The sequence below is a fragment of the Myotis yumanensis genome, unplaced genomic scaffold (assembly GCF_028538775.1).
Source record: "Myotis yumanensis isolate MYYU_CA2020_CCGP unplaced genomic scaffold, mMyoYum1.0.hap1 SCAF_2, whole genome shotgun sequence".
In the NCBI taxonomy this organism is placed as follows: domain Eukaryota; kingdom Metazoa; phylum Chordata; class Mammalia; order Chiroptera; family Vespertilionidae; genus Myotis; species Myotis yumanensis.
This window is the reverse complement of record NW_027223753.1, coordinates 174979250-174996021: the sequence shown is the minus strand read 5'-3', so window position 1 is coordinate 174996021 and position 16772 is coordinate 174979250. Positions and strand designations below refer to the sequence as shown.

The following is a 16772-nucleotide window of genomic DNA, read 5'->3' as shown; positions in this document are numbered from 1 at the left end:
ATCCAGCCCTGGTCTCAGGCTGAGACTGACCACAAGAGGGCCTGGAAGAAGCCAACAGGTCTTCGAAGAAAGCCATGCTGTCTGGACTATGGATCCTCATCCGTGCCTCTAACCTCCACCTATTCTTTCACCTGACCCAGTCCTCTTTGGGACTGCTTTTCAGGCACTTCCCACCAGTATTATGATTCTTCAAGACTGACTGGTTGTCAGCTTCCCTGAAACCCTTGCCCAACCCCCCTGAAGTGGGGATAGGGATCATCCTATGTGCTCCCACAGCCTGTCCCTATTGAAACACTCATCACATCACATGGCAATTGCCTGATTACACATCTGTTCCTCCCACCAAAGCATGAGCTCCTTAAGGTCAGGGACTCTTACTCAGCAGAGTACAATATGTAGTGCTCAATCATGCATTGAGGAATTGCAAGGGATCAGCTCCACTGTGTCCCCACCTAGCTTCCCCTTCACTTGTTAACAAAATAGGATAATAACCCCTAACTTGAAGTTTTCCCAGAGGTTCCTTGGGAGGTCCGGTATTAGGGTAATATTAATATCCTAATGATAACACTATGAACCTAATGATGCCAATATTGTCCCATTCTGAGTCTGAGAAAACAGGCTCAGAATTGAGTGACTTGCCAAGGCAGTGTGACTAGGAATATCAGAACCCAGACCTTTGAACTACGTTCAGAGCTTCTTCAGCTGTTTTAGTTCTTAAAATTCAGTGCAGCTTATCCTGCATGCAGGCTTGGTCTTGTTATCTTCCTTTCTTTCTGAATAGGAAACCCAAGTTCCTAATTCACGCATCTAGGAATGACAGAGCCAGGATATGTGCCCACGTCTGCATGACTCCAAGCCTCATGCTCTTTTCTGTACCGTGCTGCTTCTTCCTCAGCACAGGAGGGTTTGGGCTGTGAGAAAATGATCCAATTGTGGATGGATAATTGGGGAGGGGAGAATCAAAGCCAACCTAGCTCACCCAGCCGTCGTCGTGAGCGTAAATCTATGAACCATAGGTTGAGCGTCAATCTATGAACCAGGAGGTCACGGTTCAATTCCCGGTTGGGGCACATGTCTGGATTGCAGGCTCGATCCTCAGTGTGGGACATGCAGGAGGCAGCCAATCAATGATTCTCATTAATGTTTCTATCTCTCCCTCTCCCTTCCTCTCTGAAATCATTAATAATAAAATAATAATAATATATATGGAAAAAAATAAAAGCTAACCTAGCTCTTTTGCTACCCACCTTTTCCCACCCAGGCTGTGGAAACAGTGCCCTGAGCTACGAGCTGTACCTTGGGGGCTTCCCTGATGTGACCAGTGTGGATTACTCATCAGTAGTCGTGGCCGCCATGCGAGCTCGCTACGCTCATGTGCCCAAGCTGCGCTGGGAGACCATGGACGTACGGGCACTGGGCTTTCCCAATGCTTCCTTCGATGTGGTGCTCGAGAAGGGCACGCTGGATGCCCTGTTGGCTGGAGAACGGGATCCCTGGACCGTGTCCTCTGAAGGGGTCCACACTGTGGACCAGATGCTGAGTGAGGTGAGGGAGCAATAAGAGAGGAGGGCAGACCAAGAGGTGGGGGTGAGAGGTTGAGGTTTCAGGAGATTGGATGAACTTAGAAGCCAGAGGAGGCGTGGTTTGGAGCAGTCACTTTCAGGACCGTGGTTACCTGAATGAAGGGGAGAGTTACACTGGTCAGGATTATAGGAGGCTGGAGTGGCCAGCTTCACAGAGTTACTGGGATGCCGTAGGGATGGCATAGCAGCCAGGTTCCAGATAGGTAACAGCCTGGGAGAGTGGGCAGTTGGCAGGAAAGCAGTACCCCCTGGCTTGACATCACTCGCATGCTCCTACCTGTCTAGAATATAGCCCTACCCCATGGAATGATCAGGGACGCAGGAGGAGGCTCAATTTGCCATGGGGAGCTGGATGTAGAGTAGTATCTGGGAGGTCAACTGGGACAATACTGACCTTTGAGAACCTGAAGATGGAGTCCTCACCATTGGCTTCTCTGTCTGCCTTGCAGGTGAGCCGAGTGCTGGTCCCTGGAGGCCGGTTCATCTCGCTGACCTCTGCTGCCCCCCATTTTCGGACTAGACACTATGCCCAAGCCCGTTATGGCTGGTCCCTAAGGCATGCAACCTATGGCAACGGTTTCCACTTCCATCTCTACCTCATGCACAAGGGCAAAGAGCTGAGTGTGGCCCAGCTGGCTCTTGGGACCCAGATCCTCTCATCCCCCAGACCTTCCACCACACCCTGCTTTCTCCAGGACTCAGATCATGAGGACTTCCTCAGTGCCATTCAGCTGTGAGGCCAGAAGCATGGTCCTTGAGTCCTCCTTACCTTTCTGCCCTGGACTCCTCAAGTTGTTGTAATTCCTGACTCAGGGTTTAGGGTTGGGCCCATGGTGCTCACACCCCAGGGCCCTGATGCCTAAGACAGAGCTGATGAAAGCAACCCCACATGAAACAATATAGCCCAGGCTGTTACATCTCAAATCACAGGTTTCTGGCTTCCTTCTTGGGTTTCTCAGATCTCTCCTGGGCTCCCCAACTTCCTCTCCCACCATATTGAATCCACCACAGCCCCTCTGCTTGCCAGCCAGACTCAGAGACCTGCATCCCTGGGGCCTGTTGTTGCCTCCCCAGCCCCTTCAACCTGGATTTATCCGCAGGAGGCTGCAGACTTTGAATCTAGATTGCTTTACAATTCTGACCCTAACTCCAGCCCCAGCTCTGGTGACCTATCCTGTTCTGGTTGTATATTTACCCAAGAATGCTACATTGTAATGTTCTCGGGCAAGGCTGCCTGCTGTGTTTACTTGGCAACTCCTCCCTGCCAGCAACATGCACCTGAGATGCTCAAGTACCCACTTCCCTCCCCAAAAGGGACTAGAGCCATTTTTGCCTGACCCCTGAGCAAACCGAAGCAATAGCCACACACACACAGGGAGGTCTGTGTTTATTCACACACTCCTGGTACAGTGAGGATGGAGGAACATTTACAAAGGACACCCCTGGGTGAGAACATCTCTAGGGCCACAGGTGTCATCCAAGGGTGCAGATCAGTCCCCATTTGGGTTCCCAGGGGCAGGGGGCAGGGGTCCAAGGTAAAATCAGACCTGGGCCCTTGGAAGGTGATACCTGGAGGGGAGGGGTCTGCCAGAGAGCCGCCTGGGGTCGGGCCTGGGCAGACTGGCCACATGTTGGTTACCATGTTGGGGGTTTGTCCATGCCCACCCTCAGCACTCGTCCTATCTGCCAGGCGCAGAAGAGCAAGGACGAGACCGAGGGGGGAGGGCACTAATCATGAGGGGAGCCAGTAAACAAAGAGTCGGATATAAAAATACAAATGTGCTGAGGAAGTCCCTTAGAAAGAGGCCGAGGCTGGGGTCACGCCAGACAGGGGTGAGGGTGAGGAGCGGCCTGGAGGGCTGGGCTCAGGTGGGTGGGAAGCTCATGCAAATACGCAGCCAAACATCCCTGGCCGCGCGGTCCGACCCGGCTGGCAGCCAGTCTGCAGACCAAACCGGCCGGAGAGGGGCGGGGCTGGGGAGCCGTGCGGGAGGGGGCGGGCCGGGGGCTGAGGGCCGCGGGGCTCGGTACGTTCTGGTGTGCGGGATGGGGCTGCGGCCCGCGGTTCTAAAGTGCATGAGCGCGGCGGTGGGCTCCGGGCGGGTCCACGCCGCTGCTGTTGCTGCTGCTGCCGCCGCCGCCGCCGCCGCCGTGGTGCTGAAGCGGACAGCTCCGGAGTGCCCAGCGGCGGCGGCGGCGACTCCGACCCGGAGGCGGCGCGGCCCTGCAGCCCCCGCCCGCGGGCGCCTGGGCCGGGGCGGGGGTCGCCGGCAGCTGCATCGCCTGCCCGCGCTCCCGGCCGCTGCGAGGCTGGGCCCGGAGCCCGCCCGTCTACACTCCGGACGGCGGCTTCTCCCCCATCCCCTTCAGCACGTCGTCTATCCGGTCATCCTCGATCACCACTGCACGGGGAGAAAGCGCGTCAGCCGCGCGGCCTGGGGGGCGGCGGCCAGGACGGGCCCGCGTCCTCGAGCCCCGCGCAGAAACGGCCCGCAGCCCAGCAACGCCCCTGACCCCCAAGCCACAGGGGCCTGCCCATCCGAACTCTCCTGCCGACCCAACCCCCGGCTGAGCCTCGCTCCACAGACCCCTCCTCTCCGCGTAGAGGAACGCCCCCTCGTTATAAGGCTTCAGCCCCTCCACCTCGCAGTCTACACCCTCCCGTCCTGAGCTCCCCTCCATCCGGGCTGACCAGAAACCTTCCCGCTCAGGGGACCCCCTCGCCAACCCTCACTGCAACCGAACCCCCTCCTCAAACGGAACCTCCAGCCAGCCCAAGCCTCTCCCCAACCTAACCCTCCTGCCCCTTGAACCCCTCTTCCGATCCTGGCACCAAACAAAGCCCCCTCCCCATGCAAAGAACCAGGATGTCCGATTTCCTGCCCCCCCGCCCCCGCCCTGCTCTCCAGTCGGACATCCCTCCACACCCGAAGGTTCTTCCGTAGCATCCACCGACTCAGCGTTTGGTCCTGAAGAAGCGGCCGGTCTCCCCACGTTCCCACTTCCAGGTAACCCCAAATGCCCCGGCCGGTCCCTCCCCCTCGCCCGGGTGCCAGGGCTCTACTTCCAGAGGTGCTGAGCATCGAATCCGGGGCACTGCGTTCCCGGGAGAGGGGGAGAGGGGGACGGCACTGCAACGGGGACCCCCCCCCCCCCTCGCATCCCAGCCTGCGAGCGGCTGGCTGCGCTGGTCTGCGGCAAGAGCTGCGGGAGGCTGGCGCGGAACCGCCGCGGGGAGGCGCCCGGCGGAGGGTTTCTGGGTCAGGCGGCGACTCCGGGCCCGGCCGCGTACCCCTCTTGGCTCGGCCGATCTGGCCCAGCTTCGGGGGTCGCTTGGCTTGGTTGCCCGCGAAGAAGGAGTTGGTGTCCTGGAGGCGGCAGCTGAAGGAGAGGTCGGAGCCCTCGGGGTCGGCGCCGAAGCGGCCCATCTTGTCCTCACTGTAGGGCAGGATCTCGGACATGGCGGGCGCGGAGTGGGCGCGGGACTGCAGCGGGGCGCGGGCGGCGGGCGAGCTGCCGGACCGGCCCTAGCTCAGCGGGGGAGCCGGCGGAAGGATGAAGTCATGCAGCATCCGGGGCTGCGGAGCCTAGCGGGGCCTCCTCCCCCGCGCCTCCGCCTCCCGGGCCGCTGGGCAGGCGGCGGCGGCGGCGGCGGCGGTGGCGGCGGGGACCGGGCGGGGGCGGTGCGCGGGGGCGGGGATGGCGGCGGCGGCGGCGGCGGCGACGGGAGCGGAATGACGATGAGCGCCCGACTGCCGCAGAGCGCGGCGGGCTGGGCGCGGTGGAGGCGGGGCGGGCACCGGCCAGTGGAGAGGGGCGGGGCGGGGGCGGGCGGGCCGGAGAGCGCGGGACTCTCCGGGGAGGAGAGGGCGGGGCGGAAGCGGCTGTGGGAGGGTCTTGCACGAGGCGGGAGTGGCGGCTGGGCGAAGGATTCTGGCCAACGGGCGCCGCACCTGCCCGGGAGCGCGGAGCGGGGAGCGGGGAGCGGGGGAGGGGTGTGGCGGGAGCGCTCCGGGCCCCGAGGGGCGGGAGGTCTGGCAGGGAGGCAGAGAGCCGAGCCAGGGGGACTGGGAATTGGCTGGGGGGCCGGGGCCGGGGGCGGGAGCGGGGCTGGCCTTGGATTTGGGGCGGGACACCCGAACGCGGCGCGGGGAGAGTCGGCTGCCGGGCGCGGTGTGCGGGACTTGGCGAGCCCGCAAGACTGGGAGACGGCTCCGAGCGGTGGGTGGCGTCCTCGCCGTCGGCGGGCTTGTATTGGGCTGCTCTTCGGGTTTCAAACCGTGCACGTGCATCTGTGTTTCACTGACTGCCCCTCTGTGTCTGTCTCTGCCTGTCTGCATGGCAGTCCAGAAAGTGTCTGCCGGTGTCTGCCTCCGTGACCTCTGTGTGTGACGGTCTCAGTCTGTGTCGGCCTTCAATGCCTTTGCCCTTCTGCACCTGTGTGCGTGCTTGGCCCCTGTACCCATGGACCGTTGTGTCTCCATCTCCCGAGTCTCTGCGTGTCTCGGTCTCGCCTGGGAGAGGTCTCGGTAACGGTAACGGGGCCGACACGCGAGCACCAGGGCCGATGCCCGCCCCCAGCCCTAACGCTGGCGCCTGAACTCGGGTTCAGAGCGTCCGTCGCGCCCTGCGGTTTCCCGGCCCGGGTGCCCGCGCTGCGCCTGCCTTGTGAGAAGAATGAATGGTGGTGTCGCGAAGGGCACCCTGGCTCCAGGTGACGCAGGAAAGCCCGGAGCGCCCGAGGACGCGCTGCGCTTCTGCGTGTGTCCACAAGTAGAGGGGGGGGGGAGGCGGGCAGAGGGCGCCCCCCTGCCCTTGTTGAAGTGTCTCACGTGACAGTTCTCGCCGAACCAACGGGAACACTCCTCTCACCTCCCACCCCCAGCTGGCCGTCCACTGCAGCGTCACCTGCTTGCTTGCGCTCAGGGGCTCTGTCGAAATCCTTGGCCTTGAAGGAGAGGGGTGATGACAGCGCTGATGAGGGTAATAATCATTTCCTATGTTCAGGGCACGATTGAGGCGGAGGGGGTCTCCACTGTCAGTGAAGCATGTCCCCCCCTCTCCCTCTCCGCCACCTCCCACCAAATTACGCAGCTAGTAAGGCTGCCAAGTACTGAATGTCTTTCCTCCAACAACTCACCAAGGGTTAGTCCCTGGAACACAGAGGCGAAGGCAATGGTGGCTGCCCCAGGGACCGGGACTGGTGGTGGGGCGGGGCTGTGTGTGGGGGGCGGGTGTGTGTGTGTGGGGCGGGGTGGGGGGAGCGTGGGGGGGCGGGTGTGTGTGGGGGGGGGCGGAGGTGTGTGTGTGGGGCGGGATGGGGGGAGCCGGAGGGGGGGGTGGGAGTGGCGGGCAGAAAGAGAGGAAAGAGGAAGGGTTGCCGAGGATGCCTCTGTGCAAGCCTCACTCGGAGCCCCCAGATCTGGAGGCCCATCCCTATCAAGCCCTCCCCTGCAGTGTGCTAGTCTGAGATAAGGTGGAAGCTGGAGGTGGAGGTGGAGGCCCAGCTGGAGGGATAATAGAGGCTGGAGCTCAGGAACACTAAGGAGAGAGGCCAGAAATTTCACCCCCACTGGAGGTCGTCCAGCAATGGGTTCCAATCCTGGTTCTGCCACTTTCTCCATGAACTTGAATGGAAGGCCCCATCATTCTAGATTTTAAAAAAAGGAATTCATGCCCGGCCAGTGTGGCTCAGTGGTTGAGCATCAACCCATGATCCAGGAGGTCACGGTTTAATTCCCGGTCAGGGCACATGCCTGGGTTGTGGGCTCCATCCCCAGTGTGGGGGTGCAGGAGGCAGCTGATCGATGATTCTCTCATCATTGATATTTCTATCTCTCTCCCTCTCCCTCTCTCTCTGAAATAGATAATATATACTTTTTAAAGGTAATTCATTTGTACTTGTAACATTTTATAAGTACAAATTCCATATTTTAGGAAAATGTGGAAAATCATACATATTTTCCATATATAGGGGTGGGCAAAAGTAGGTTTACAGTTGTGAGTACAGGAAAGTTTTTTTTCTTTTTTAAAAAATATATTTTTATTGATTTCAGAGAGAAAGGGAGAGGAAGAGAGACAGAAACATCAACGATGAGAGAGAATCATTGATTGGCTGCCTCCTGCACACCCCACACTGGAGATGGAGCTTGCATCCTGGGCATGTGCCCTGACCAGGAATCGAACTGTGACCTCCTGGTTCATAGGTCAACAACCAACCACTGAGCCACACAAGCTGGGCAGTTTATTCCTTTACTATTTATTCATTATTATATATTTGACTTACAACTGTAAACCTACTTTTGCCCACCCCTGTACATATGTCCTTCCAATCCTTGCCCACGCATTTGAATAATATGCATACATCTCTGCACCTCCATTTCCTAGTTCAAAGCATAGAGATGCTAGAAACTATATTAAGGAACATTTTGGAGGTGAGATTGTCCTGAGGTGAAGTGGGTTGTCTCAAGAGGTAATGAGCTGCCCCTCACCCAAACTGCTAAAGGGGACATAAGGTTTCTTACCAAGGACCAGATGAGAACACTGGGTGGGGAATTGAAACAATTCTCTTTTCTTCCCCCAGAATGAGGGAGATGGAGGAATGACAATTTAACTTGGAATTCATTTCGTTAGCTGCTTCTTAAATAATCTTATTCCTGCCCTTGCTGTGCATGCTGGATCATGATTAAAGCAAAAGACCTAAGTGCAAAATTGTAAAGATATAGCAGTATATAAGCTTCCATTATGTGTTAAAAATGTGTGTGGGGGGGAGGACTTTTTAAAATTGTGATTCCCTATTTAAAATTCTGATGTTCTACACCCCTGCCTATGAGACAAAAAATCATTTTCACAGCTAACATGAAAAAAAAAATTGTGTGGCATTTGGTGACCATCTATTGGATTTCTCAATTGAAAGCCCCTCAAAACCCAGTGGACTCAATCCATATGTTCTAAACAGAATAATATATCTTTTGGCATTTGAGTATAAATGGCACTTTTATTCAGGTGGAAACTGTAGGCCTGTGCAGTAGGTTGAACAGGTCCCCTCTAAAATTCATGTTCAGCTGGAACCTCAGAATGTGACCTTATTTGGAAACAGGGTCTTTGCAGATGTAATTACTTAAACTAAGAGGAGGCCATACTGGATTTGAGGGGACCCTAAATTCAATCACTGGTATCTTTATAAGAGGGCAGACGCACAAAGACACATACACACAGGGAAGAAGCCAAGGAACACCAAGGATTGCTGGGAGTCACTAGATACAGCGGTTCTCAACCTGTGGGTCGCGAGCCCTGAAAATGCATCCTGCAGATCAGATATTTACATTAGGATTCATAACAGTAGCAAAATTACAGTTATGAAGTAGCAACGAAAATAATTTTATGGTTGGGGATCACCACAACATGAGGAACTGTGTTAAAGGGTCGCGGCATTAGGAAGGTTGAGAACCACTGCAAGATGGAAGAAGCGAGGAAGGATTCTTGCCTACAGACTTCCAAAGGAATATGGCCCTGCCAATACCTTGATTTTGGACTTCTCGCCTCCAGAACTGTGAGAATAAGTTTCTGTTGTTTTAAGTCACTCAGTTTGTGGGACTTTGTTACAGCAGACCTAGGAAAGCAAATACAACCCGTTACAAATATTTTGGGGCAATCTTTTACATCTCTCATGACCATGTCTCACCTTCCTTAAACTCTGTCCACTCAAAGGAAGCCCACCCCATGAGGGTATTTCTGGGACTCATTCTATTTAGCAGAGGCTAATAGATCACAAAAAAGGAGACCGATCTGAGTGGACTGACATGGTAAGATATCCAAGGCCTGTCAAAGTGCCACTAACAAGTGTAGAGTATGAGTTCATATATGTGAAAAAAGTACATACATATACATATGCATATATACCCATATACAAACATAGTGTGTGTTTAGGTATGTAAATGCATATAGAAGGGAAATCTGGAAGGACACACACCAAACTGCTAAGCAGGGTTACCTCTGAGGATGGAACTGGGATCCCAGCAGAATGAATTTCATCTTTTATTCTATATGTTTCTGGAGTATATTACATTTGCAATAAAAAAGTTTTAATGATTTTTTAAAAAAAATGTTTAAAACCAATGATATAGTCAATTTACCAAGCATCACACTCTGGCCCCAGAAAAATTAGGTGACTTAGAAAGGAGACTAATAGTTAGGATCACAAAGTTTAAATTGAGGATCTGCCTTCTACCCGATGTGTAACTCTGGGTATGTTATTAAGTTTCCCTGTGACTTAGGCTCTTCATCTGTAAAATAGGGACTGTGATACTGATAGACTCTACAAAGTGTGTCATTCTGAGGATTGAATAAGTTAACATATTTAAATAAGTTAACATAAGTTAAATAAGTTAACATAAAGTGCTTAAGTAAGTGCCGGACAATAGAACTGTTAGCTATTATTATACAGAAAAGCATAAAGAAGTGAAAAGTAATCTCATCATTAGATATATTCATATTAACTCTTAGATGTTGAATTTCCCCTCCATTTTTTTTTTTTGTTATCATAGACAGTGCTGTGATGAACAAATGTAGGGGAAAAAATGGCCCATATATTTTGTAGATCCTCCAATTAAGAAGTAGTATCTATTTCTCCAACCCTGAATCTGGGCTTAACCTTCTGGCTTGCTTTGCCCAATAGGGACATTAGCAAATGTATTGCAAGCAAAGACTTGGAAAAGGTTCATGTACTGGGCCTTACCCTATTTTCTGGTGCTGGGGATGTTGAGCTACCATATGAAGAAGCATGGGCTAGCTTACTGGAGAAGGAGAGACCACACAGAGACAGAGCCCAGTCATCCCAGCTGGGACCCAAACATGTAAATGAGGCCATTCAGCTAGACCACTCAGCTCCTGCTGAAATGACCCAGACCTGAAGACCACCCAGTCAACCCGCTGAACAGATAAATAATAAATGTTTGCTATTTTAATCCACAAAGTTTGGGTAGGTTTGTTATGTAGTAAAAGCTAGTACCATTCTGCCCTAGCTGGTTTGGCTCAGTGGATAGAGCGTCAGCCTGCGGACTGAAGGGTCCCAGGTTCGGTTCTGGTCAAGGGCTCATGCCTGGGTTGCGAGCTCGGTCCCTGGTGGGGGGCGTGCAGGAGGCAGCCGATCGGTGGTTCTCTCTCATCATTGATGTTTCCTATCTCTCCCTCTCCTTTCCTCTCTGAAACCAATAAAAATATATATTAAAAAAAAAAAAAGCTAGTACCATCCGAAGAGGTAACCATTATTAGCAGTTTGGTGTGTATCCTTCCAGATCTTTCTCCTGTGGATAATGATTAGTTCCTGGAACAATTTCCTAGAATTAGACTTCCTGGGTCAAATAGTGTGTACACTTATATCTATTGATTTATATTGGCCAAAAAAGCATCAATTTGTAAGCCGCCAGCAATATATGAAAGTGACATATTCCTCATCTTTGTCAGCACTGAACATGGATGTTTCTTTTTTTTTTAATCTTTATTTATTTATTTATTTATTTTTAAATATTTTATTGATTTTTTACAGAGAGGAAGGGAGAGGGATAGAGAGTTAGAAACATCGATCAGCTGCCTCTTGCACACCTCCCACTGGGGATGTGCCAGCAACCCAGGTACATGCCCTTGACCGGAATCGAACCCGGGACCCTTCAGTCCGCAGGCCGACGCTCTATCCACTGAGCCAAACCGGTCAGGGCATTTTTTTTAATCTTTAAATTCTTTATTAGTTAAGGAATTACAAATGTGTCCTCATCGCCCCCCCCCCCATTAACGCCCCCCCCCCCCCCACTCATGCTCTCATCCCCCTGTTGTCCGTGTCCATTGGTTTGGCTTATATGCATGTATACAAGTCCTTTGGTTGATCTCTTCCCCTTACCCCCACCCTCACCTACTTTCCCTCTGGGGATTAATAGTCTGATTGCTGTTTCTCTGTCTTTGGATCTGTCCCTTGAACATGGATGTTTCTTATCTTCATGACTACTTTATCCTTGTAAATGTAACACATAACCCATTGTTCATTCCCTCTCAATTTATAATCAATGTAGAGAAAAGAAAAGATTACTCCTTAGGAAAGAATAACAGAAAAGAGAGAGAATAATAGAACGAGAAAATAAAGCAGGGTCAAAGATTATAAACACAGAGGAAAGAAAGTAGAATTGTAGAATCAAGCAACCTCCAAGCTTCTTGTAAATAGGATACTTAACATGTAGTCAGGAATAATAATGAGCCTAATAAATGACTTGGGTCATGAAGGAGGCATGGAAAGGAACTGTCCATTTAGGCCAAGCCTAGTGAAATTGAGAACACTATAAAAGTAGGTACAGGGTCTTTCATACATGGCTGCATTTCTCAGAGCAACTCTCTGAGGTATGGATGACTGTTCCCATTTTACAGATGAAGAAAATGAAGGGTCAGAGCTTTCAAGTAACTTGATAAAGATCATACAGCTGATAAAGAATTGAACCCAGATTTGAGTCCACGTCTGTCTACCTTGAAAATAGATGTGTGTCCCCTAACTCTTCCAGAGAAGATATGGCAGAAGACAAGCAACTACTTAGGAGGAAGTATTTCCTTGAGCCAGACCACTTGGGTTTGAATCCCAGCTCTGCTACTAACTGTGTGACTCGGCCTCTCTGTGCCTCAGTTTTCTTCATCTGCAAAATGGCTTCATAAGTGCCATGAGGATAAATGAGTACATAGGTGTAAAGCACCTAGAACACTAGCTGGCACATAGTAAAGTGCTGTATAAACTTGCTATTTCCAGTATGGCATTGCAGCAGCCGTGGGACTATTTCTTATGAGCGTGTTGCCAGGAAGTCCTTACATAGCAGCTTTGTTTACACTCACATGGCCATGTCTTGGTGGAATTTCCCGTGGGGCAAGACCAACCTGGCTGCCATGTTTCTCTTCATCCAGGCTTGGGGGGAGAGGGAGAAGAAGTAAGTGCTGTGGTGCCACACTGTCATCAGAAAGAACATGAACAACTCCAGGCACTTGTCCCAAGTGGCCACTCCAAGTCCTTGCTGCTGCAGACCCCAGTATTCTGGAGGTGAAAGCTCCTTGCTCAGGGAACCAGACTAACCTAGAACCCACCTGCCTTCTCTACTATCTGGAAAACAGAACAGGCTTTCTCCAGCCTTTCAATTTTCATTCCTACTTATAGGACACTAATTACCACAACAGCAACACGAACAGCAGGTAACACATTGGGTGCTAGTATGTGTCCGACACTGTCCTAAGCATTTCACAAGTATTGTTTCATTTGATTCTCACAACAATCCTTTGAAAAAAAGAAACTATTCTTATTTCAATGTTATAAGTGAAGAAATTCAGCCTGAATCCAGAATCTTTCATCTTAACTATGAACAGGAGACGCCGTACTGTCTCCTGTTTGAGAACAGGGAGTTATGGGGTGGAAAGTGCCAAAGAAAACAACCCAGCATTTCTCAGCCTGATTCATTCGGCACCCACCTTTTCTCAGCCACAGGCGCATTCCGTGCGAGAACCATTTGCAGCAAGATGTTTGAGATTATGGATGTGCCACTTCTCAGGTCAGATTCATGTCCTGTGTTGGGGAGGAGGGTGGAGGATGAGGCACTTACACACACACACACACACACACACACACACTGTGGTAAAAGAAAATACGAGGCACTCGGCAGGGTAGCAGACTGCAACACCTCCAGGCCTGATTTAAGGAACGACAATAAGGAAGGCAGATGGCAGATGCATAGATGCCACGCTATTGCCTTTCAGTTACATAGCGCTTGGGTTGTGTGTGTTTTTTCTCTCTCTCTTCTCGTAAATCTCCCAAATAAAATGGTTTGCTTTCCTCAAGTGAGAAGTGTGAACACATCTTTTCTTTAAATATCTGTGGATGGCTGTTTTTTCCCCTGCCAATTTGTCACCATCTGTAACCCTCTCTTTGTGAGATGATCTGATGACAGCAGTTATCTTGGAGAGTAAGAGTGCAGTCTTGGAGCAACATGCAGGAGCCGGGTGAGAGTGCGGGCCCTGTGGGTGTTGTATCAGTGCGTGGCGTGTGTTGGGCCGGGAGCCCTGAGCGTGTACGTTGTGTGAGTGGGCAGTGTGTACCTTCGGCGAGCATCCTGTGTGTGTAGGGCTGTGCATGGGGCCGGGTGCTCACCTGCGACCTTTGGGTCCATGTGCTCTCTGAGAACATCATGCGGACACCCTGTATGTGGGTCATCGCCTGCGCGCTGCTCTGTGTGTGCGGGCTGAAGAGCGGCTGTGCGCCCTGCCGGGGGAAGATGTTCCTCAATGGAGTATAATTTCTCAAAGGTGTTTAAAGGGAAGGGGGAGGGCCTGCACTCTGGGTAATTGGGCCGAGAAATAGCGGCAGAGTTTGGGCCTGGGTCAGAGGAATGTAAGTGACGGGTGGCTGGTGAAAGGATGCTGCGGGGATGGGGAGGGCTGACCCTTAGGAGGCGCGGGTTCCTGCGGTTCAGGAGGGCGGCTGCTCCCGCCTCGGCGGCTGGTTCCCCAGCTCAGCGGGGCGGCCGCGGTCCCCGAGCGAGGTCTGGGCGGGCGCGCCTCCCCTCCCCCACGTCCCCGGCCCCAGGCGCAGCGCCGCGGGAGGCGGGGGGAGCCCCCCACCCCCGGCAGGCGGGGGTGGCGGCGGCCAAGTGAAGGGCTGTGGCAGCGGCTACGATGGCGCGCGGCGGTGGGGCCTGGCCGGGGTCCGAGGCCGCGGCCTGGGCGAGGACCAGCGGCCAGGAGCCCTAAGGTGCCGCCTGCCGGGACTCCACCATGAACATCGCGCTGCAGGAGCTGGGCGGCGGCGGTAATGTGAGTGGGGCTCCGGGCTAGAGTTGCCCCCTCCCACAGTGGAGAGAGGGGGGCTGACAGGCAGAGGCTCGGGGCTGCGGGGCAGGGGTCAGAGGGGCCCAGGTCACAGGTCCCGGGAGGGGAAGGGGCCTCGCTGCAGGCGGGAGGCGCCCGGCCTGGTGAGAGGCGCTGGGGCTGGGCCGTGGCGAACAGCCCCGTCCGCCTGACCTGGGTGGGCGCCCCGACTGTCTGGCAGATGGTGGAGTACCGACGGGCCACGCTGCGGGAAGACGACGCACCCGAGACCCCAGTGGAGGGCGGAGCCGCCCTGGACGCTGTGGAGGTGAGCCAGGGGTTCTCCCTTCCTCACCGGCCCCCGCCCTGGCAGGAAGCCTGGCATACCCAGCGGCTTCTGGCTGCCCTGGAGGGTCCCCTGCACCTGCCCCCACCCACCTCCGCTCCGACTCTGGCCTCTGCGCTAGGACTATGGCGAGGCGATGCTAAGCCATGACGTTGCACAAAACAGGCTCAAGACTCAGCTCAGCCTGCCTCATTGCCTCCGTGCCCAGAGGTAACCCCAGTGGCATCTTTACTCCATGGCTCTGAAAACTGCCTGTGCCTTCACCCCCCCTTTCCGACCCCCCCTCCCCGGACTTCTGTGATCTCGGATCCCCCACCCCCACCCCCACCTGCAGCTGGCTAGCTGTGTCACCCTGTTCCCCAGGTGGGATTCCAGAAGAGGACAAGACACCTCTTAGGCTTGCACACCCAGCTGGAGCTGGTCTTGGCAGCGGTCTCTCTACTGCTGGCTGCACTGCTTCTGGGCTGCGTTGTGGCCCTGGGGGTCCAGTACCACAGAGGTAGGTGGGCTCACACCGGCCCCCAGCACTCCCAGCTGTGGGGACTCTGGAGCTGACGGGCCTCTAAGATATCCTCTGGGTGGGCCACCTTCCCCGGCTTGTCTCCCTCCTCCCAACCTTCCTGCTGTCACGGCTCCTCTCAAAGCATTTGCCTTTCTCAGACCGACTGACAGCCCCCTATCCTGGCCATGTTCCCTGCCACAGACCCTTCCCACAGCACCTGCCTCACAGAGGCCTGCATTCGAGTGGCTGGGAAAATCCTGGAGACCCTTGACCGCGGGGTGAGCCCCTGTGAGGACTTTTACCAGTTCTCCTGCGGAGGCTGGATTCGGAGGAACCCCCTGCCTGACGGGCGTTCTCGCTGGAACACGTTCAATAGCCTCTGGGACCAGAACCAAGCCATCCTGAAGCACCTGCTCGGTGAGTGCGCCTGTCCGGGGCCTGTGCCAAGTACCTGCTTCATGCCCAGCATAAGGCTTGGCACTCAGTAGGTACTTAATAAATGTCCACAAATGAAGAAATAACTGGGTGACTGGGAACACTCCTGGGGTAAGGGATGCAGAGAGCAGGGGCCTCTTGAAAAGTGGAGATGGGTTTCAGGGGGCAGACCTCTAAGTACAATGGAGGGACTCCTCTCTGCATTCTGCCTGGAGGGCTGCTGAGCTGTGGTAGGCACCAGGGAGCCTGTAGTGCTCAGAGATCTTGGATGGTCTTCATGGACAGGGGAGAGGAAGCCACACTTGGCTGTTTCACCCAGTCTTCCTGGGTTTGCATTAGGAGGGAAGCCCCATGATCAGAAGGCAAAAGAGGGACCAAGTAAGGGCCTGGGAACCTGCTCAGCAGTCAGCATAGTTGCCACCTGGACCTTTATTCTACTCCACAGAAAACACCACCTTCAATTCCAGCAGCGAAGCTGAGCGGAAGACACAGCGCTTCTACCTATCCTGCCTACAGGTGGAGCGCATTGAGGAGCTGGGAGCCCAGCCGCTGCGAGACCTCATTGAAAAAGTACAGCCCCTGGGTGGGCTGTGGGCAGGGAGAGGACAGGACTTGGAAGAGGGTGTGGAAGCTTTGGGGGCCCCTGTGTCATAGGTTCTACGATGGTCTCTACTCAGATTGGTGGTTGGAATGTTACGGGGCCCTGGGACCAAGACAACTTCATGGAGGTGCTGAAGGCAGTAGCAGGGACCTACAGGGCCTCTCCCTTTTTCACCGTCTACATCAGCGCTGACTCTAAGAGTTCCAACAGCAATGTTATACAGGTACAGGGCTGGGGAAAGGTGGGGGAGGACTTATGGACCATTTGCTGAGGCCAGACTCTCCTCCCTTCTGACCAGCAGGCTGGGAACGCCCCCCTGCACAAGAGTCCAGGTTTAGGTGGGGGTGGGCTTACTCCTTTACCTTGCTATTGCAGGTGGACCAGTCTGGGCTCTTTCTACCTTCTCGAGATTACTACCTAAACAGGACCGCTAATGAGAAAGTAAGGATCATCCTCAGAGTCCCCATCCCTGCCCCCTGTTGA

The 16772-nt window shown here is 54.1% G+C and overlaps 2 protein-coding genes across 7 annotated transcripts in view; one reads left to right on the top strand and one right to left on the bottom strand.

Moving 5' to 3' along the window:
• The window catches only part of ECE2 (endothelin converting enzyme 2), a 32037-nt gene that overhangs the window by 4800 nt on the left and 10465 nt on the right, over positions 1-16772 (top strand). Inside the window, exons 2-8 of one of the 6 annotated variants that reach the window (XM_070406687.1) lie at positions 1262-1545; positions 14647-14733; positions 15115-15250; positions 15455-15670; positions 16134-16258; positions 16366-16512; positions 16665-16730. In XM_070406687.1, coding sequence (XP_070262788.1) covers positions 1262-1545; positions 14647-14733; positions 15115-15250; positions 15455-15670; positions 16134-16258; positions 16366-16512; positions 16665-16730 — 1061 coding nt within the window. The other 5 variants (XM_070406684.1, XM_070406685.1, XM_070406683.1 and 2 more) reach the window with 5 other exon arrangements.
• CAMK2N2 (calcium/calmodulin dependent protein kinase II inhibitor 2) lies at positions 2954-5290 on the bottom strand. Its single transcript, XM_070406688.1, has 2 exons — positions 4876-5290; positions 2954-3985 (listed from the first exon to the last, which is right to left on the bottom strand). Exons 1-2 carry the CDS (start codon positions 5042-5044, stop codon positions 3915-3917), a joined length of 240 nt encoding a protein of 79 aa, XP_070262789.1. The 5' UTR covers positions 5045-5290; the 3' UTR covers positions 2954-3914.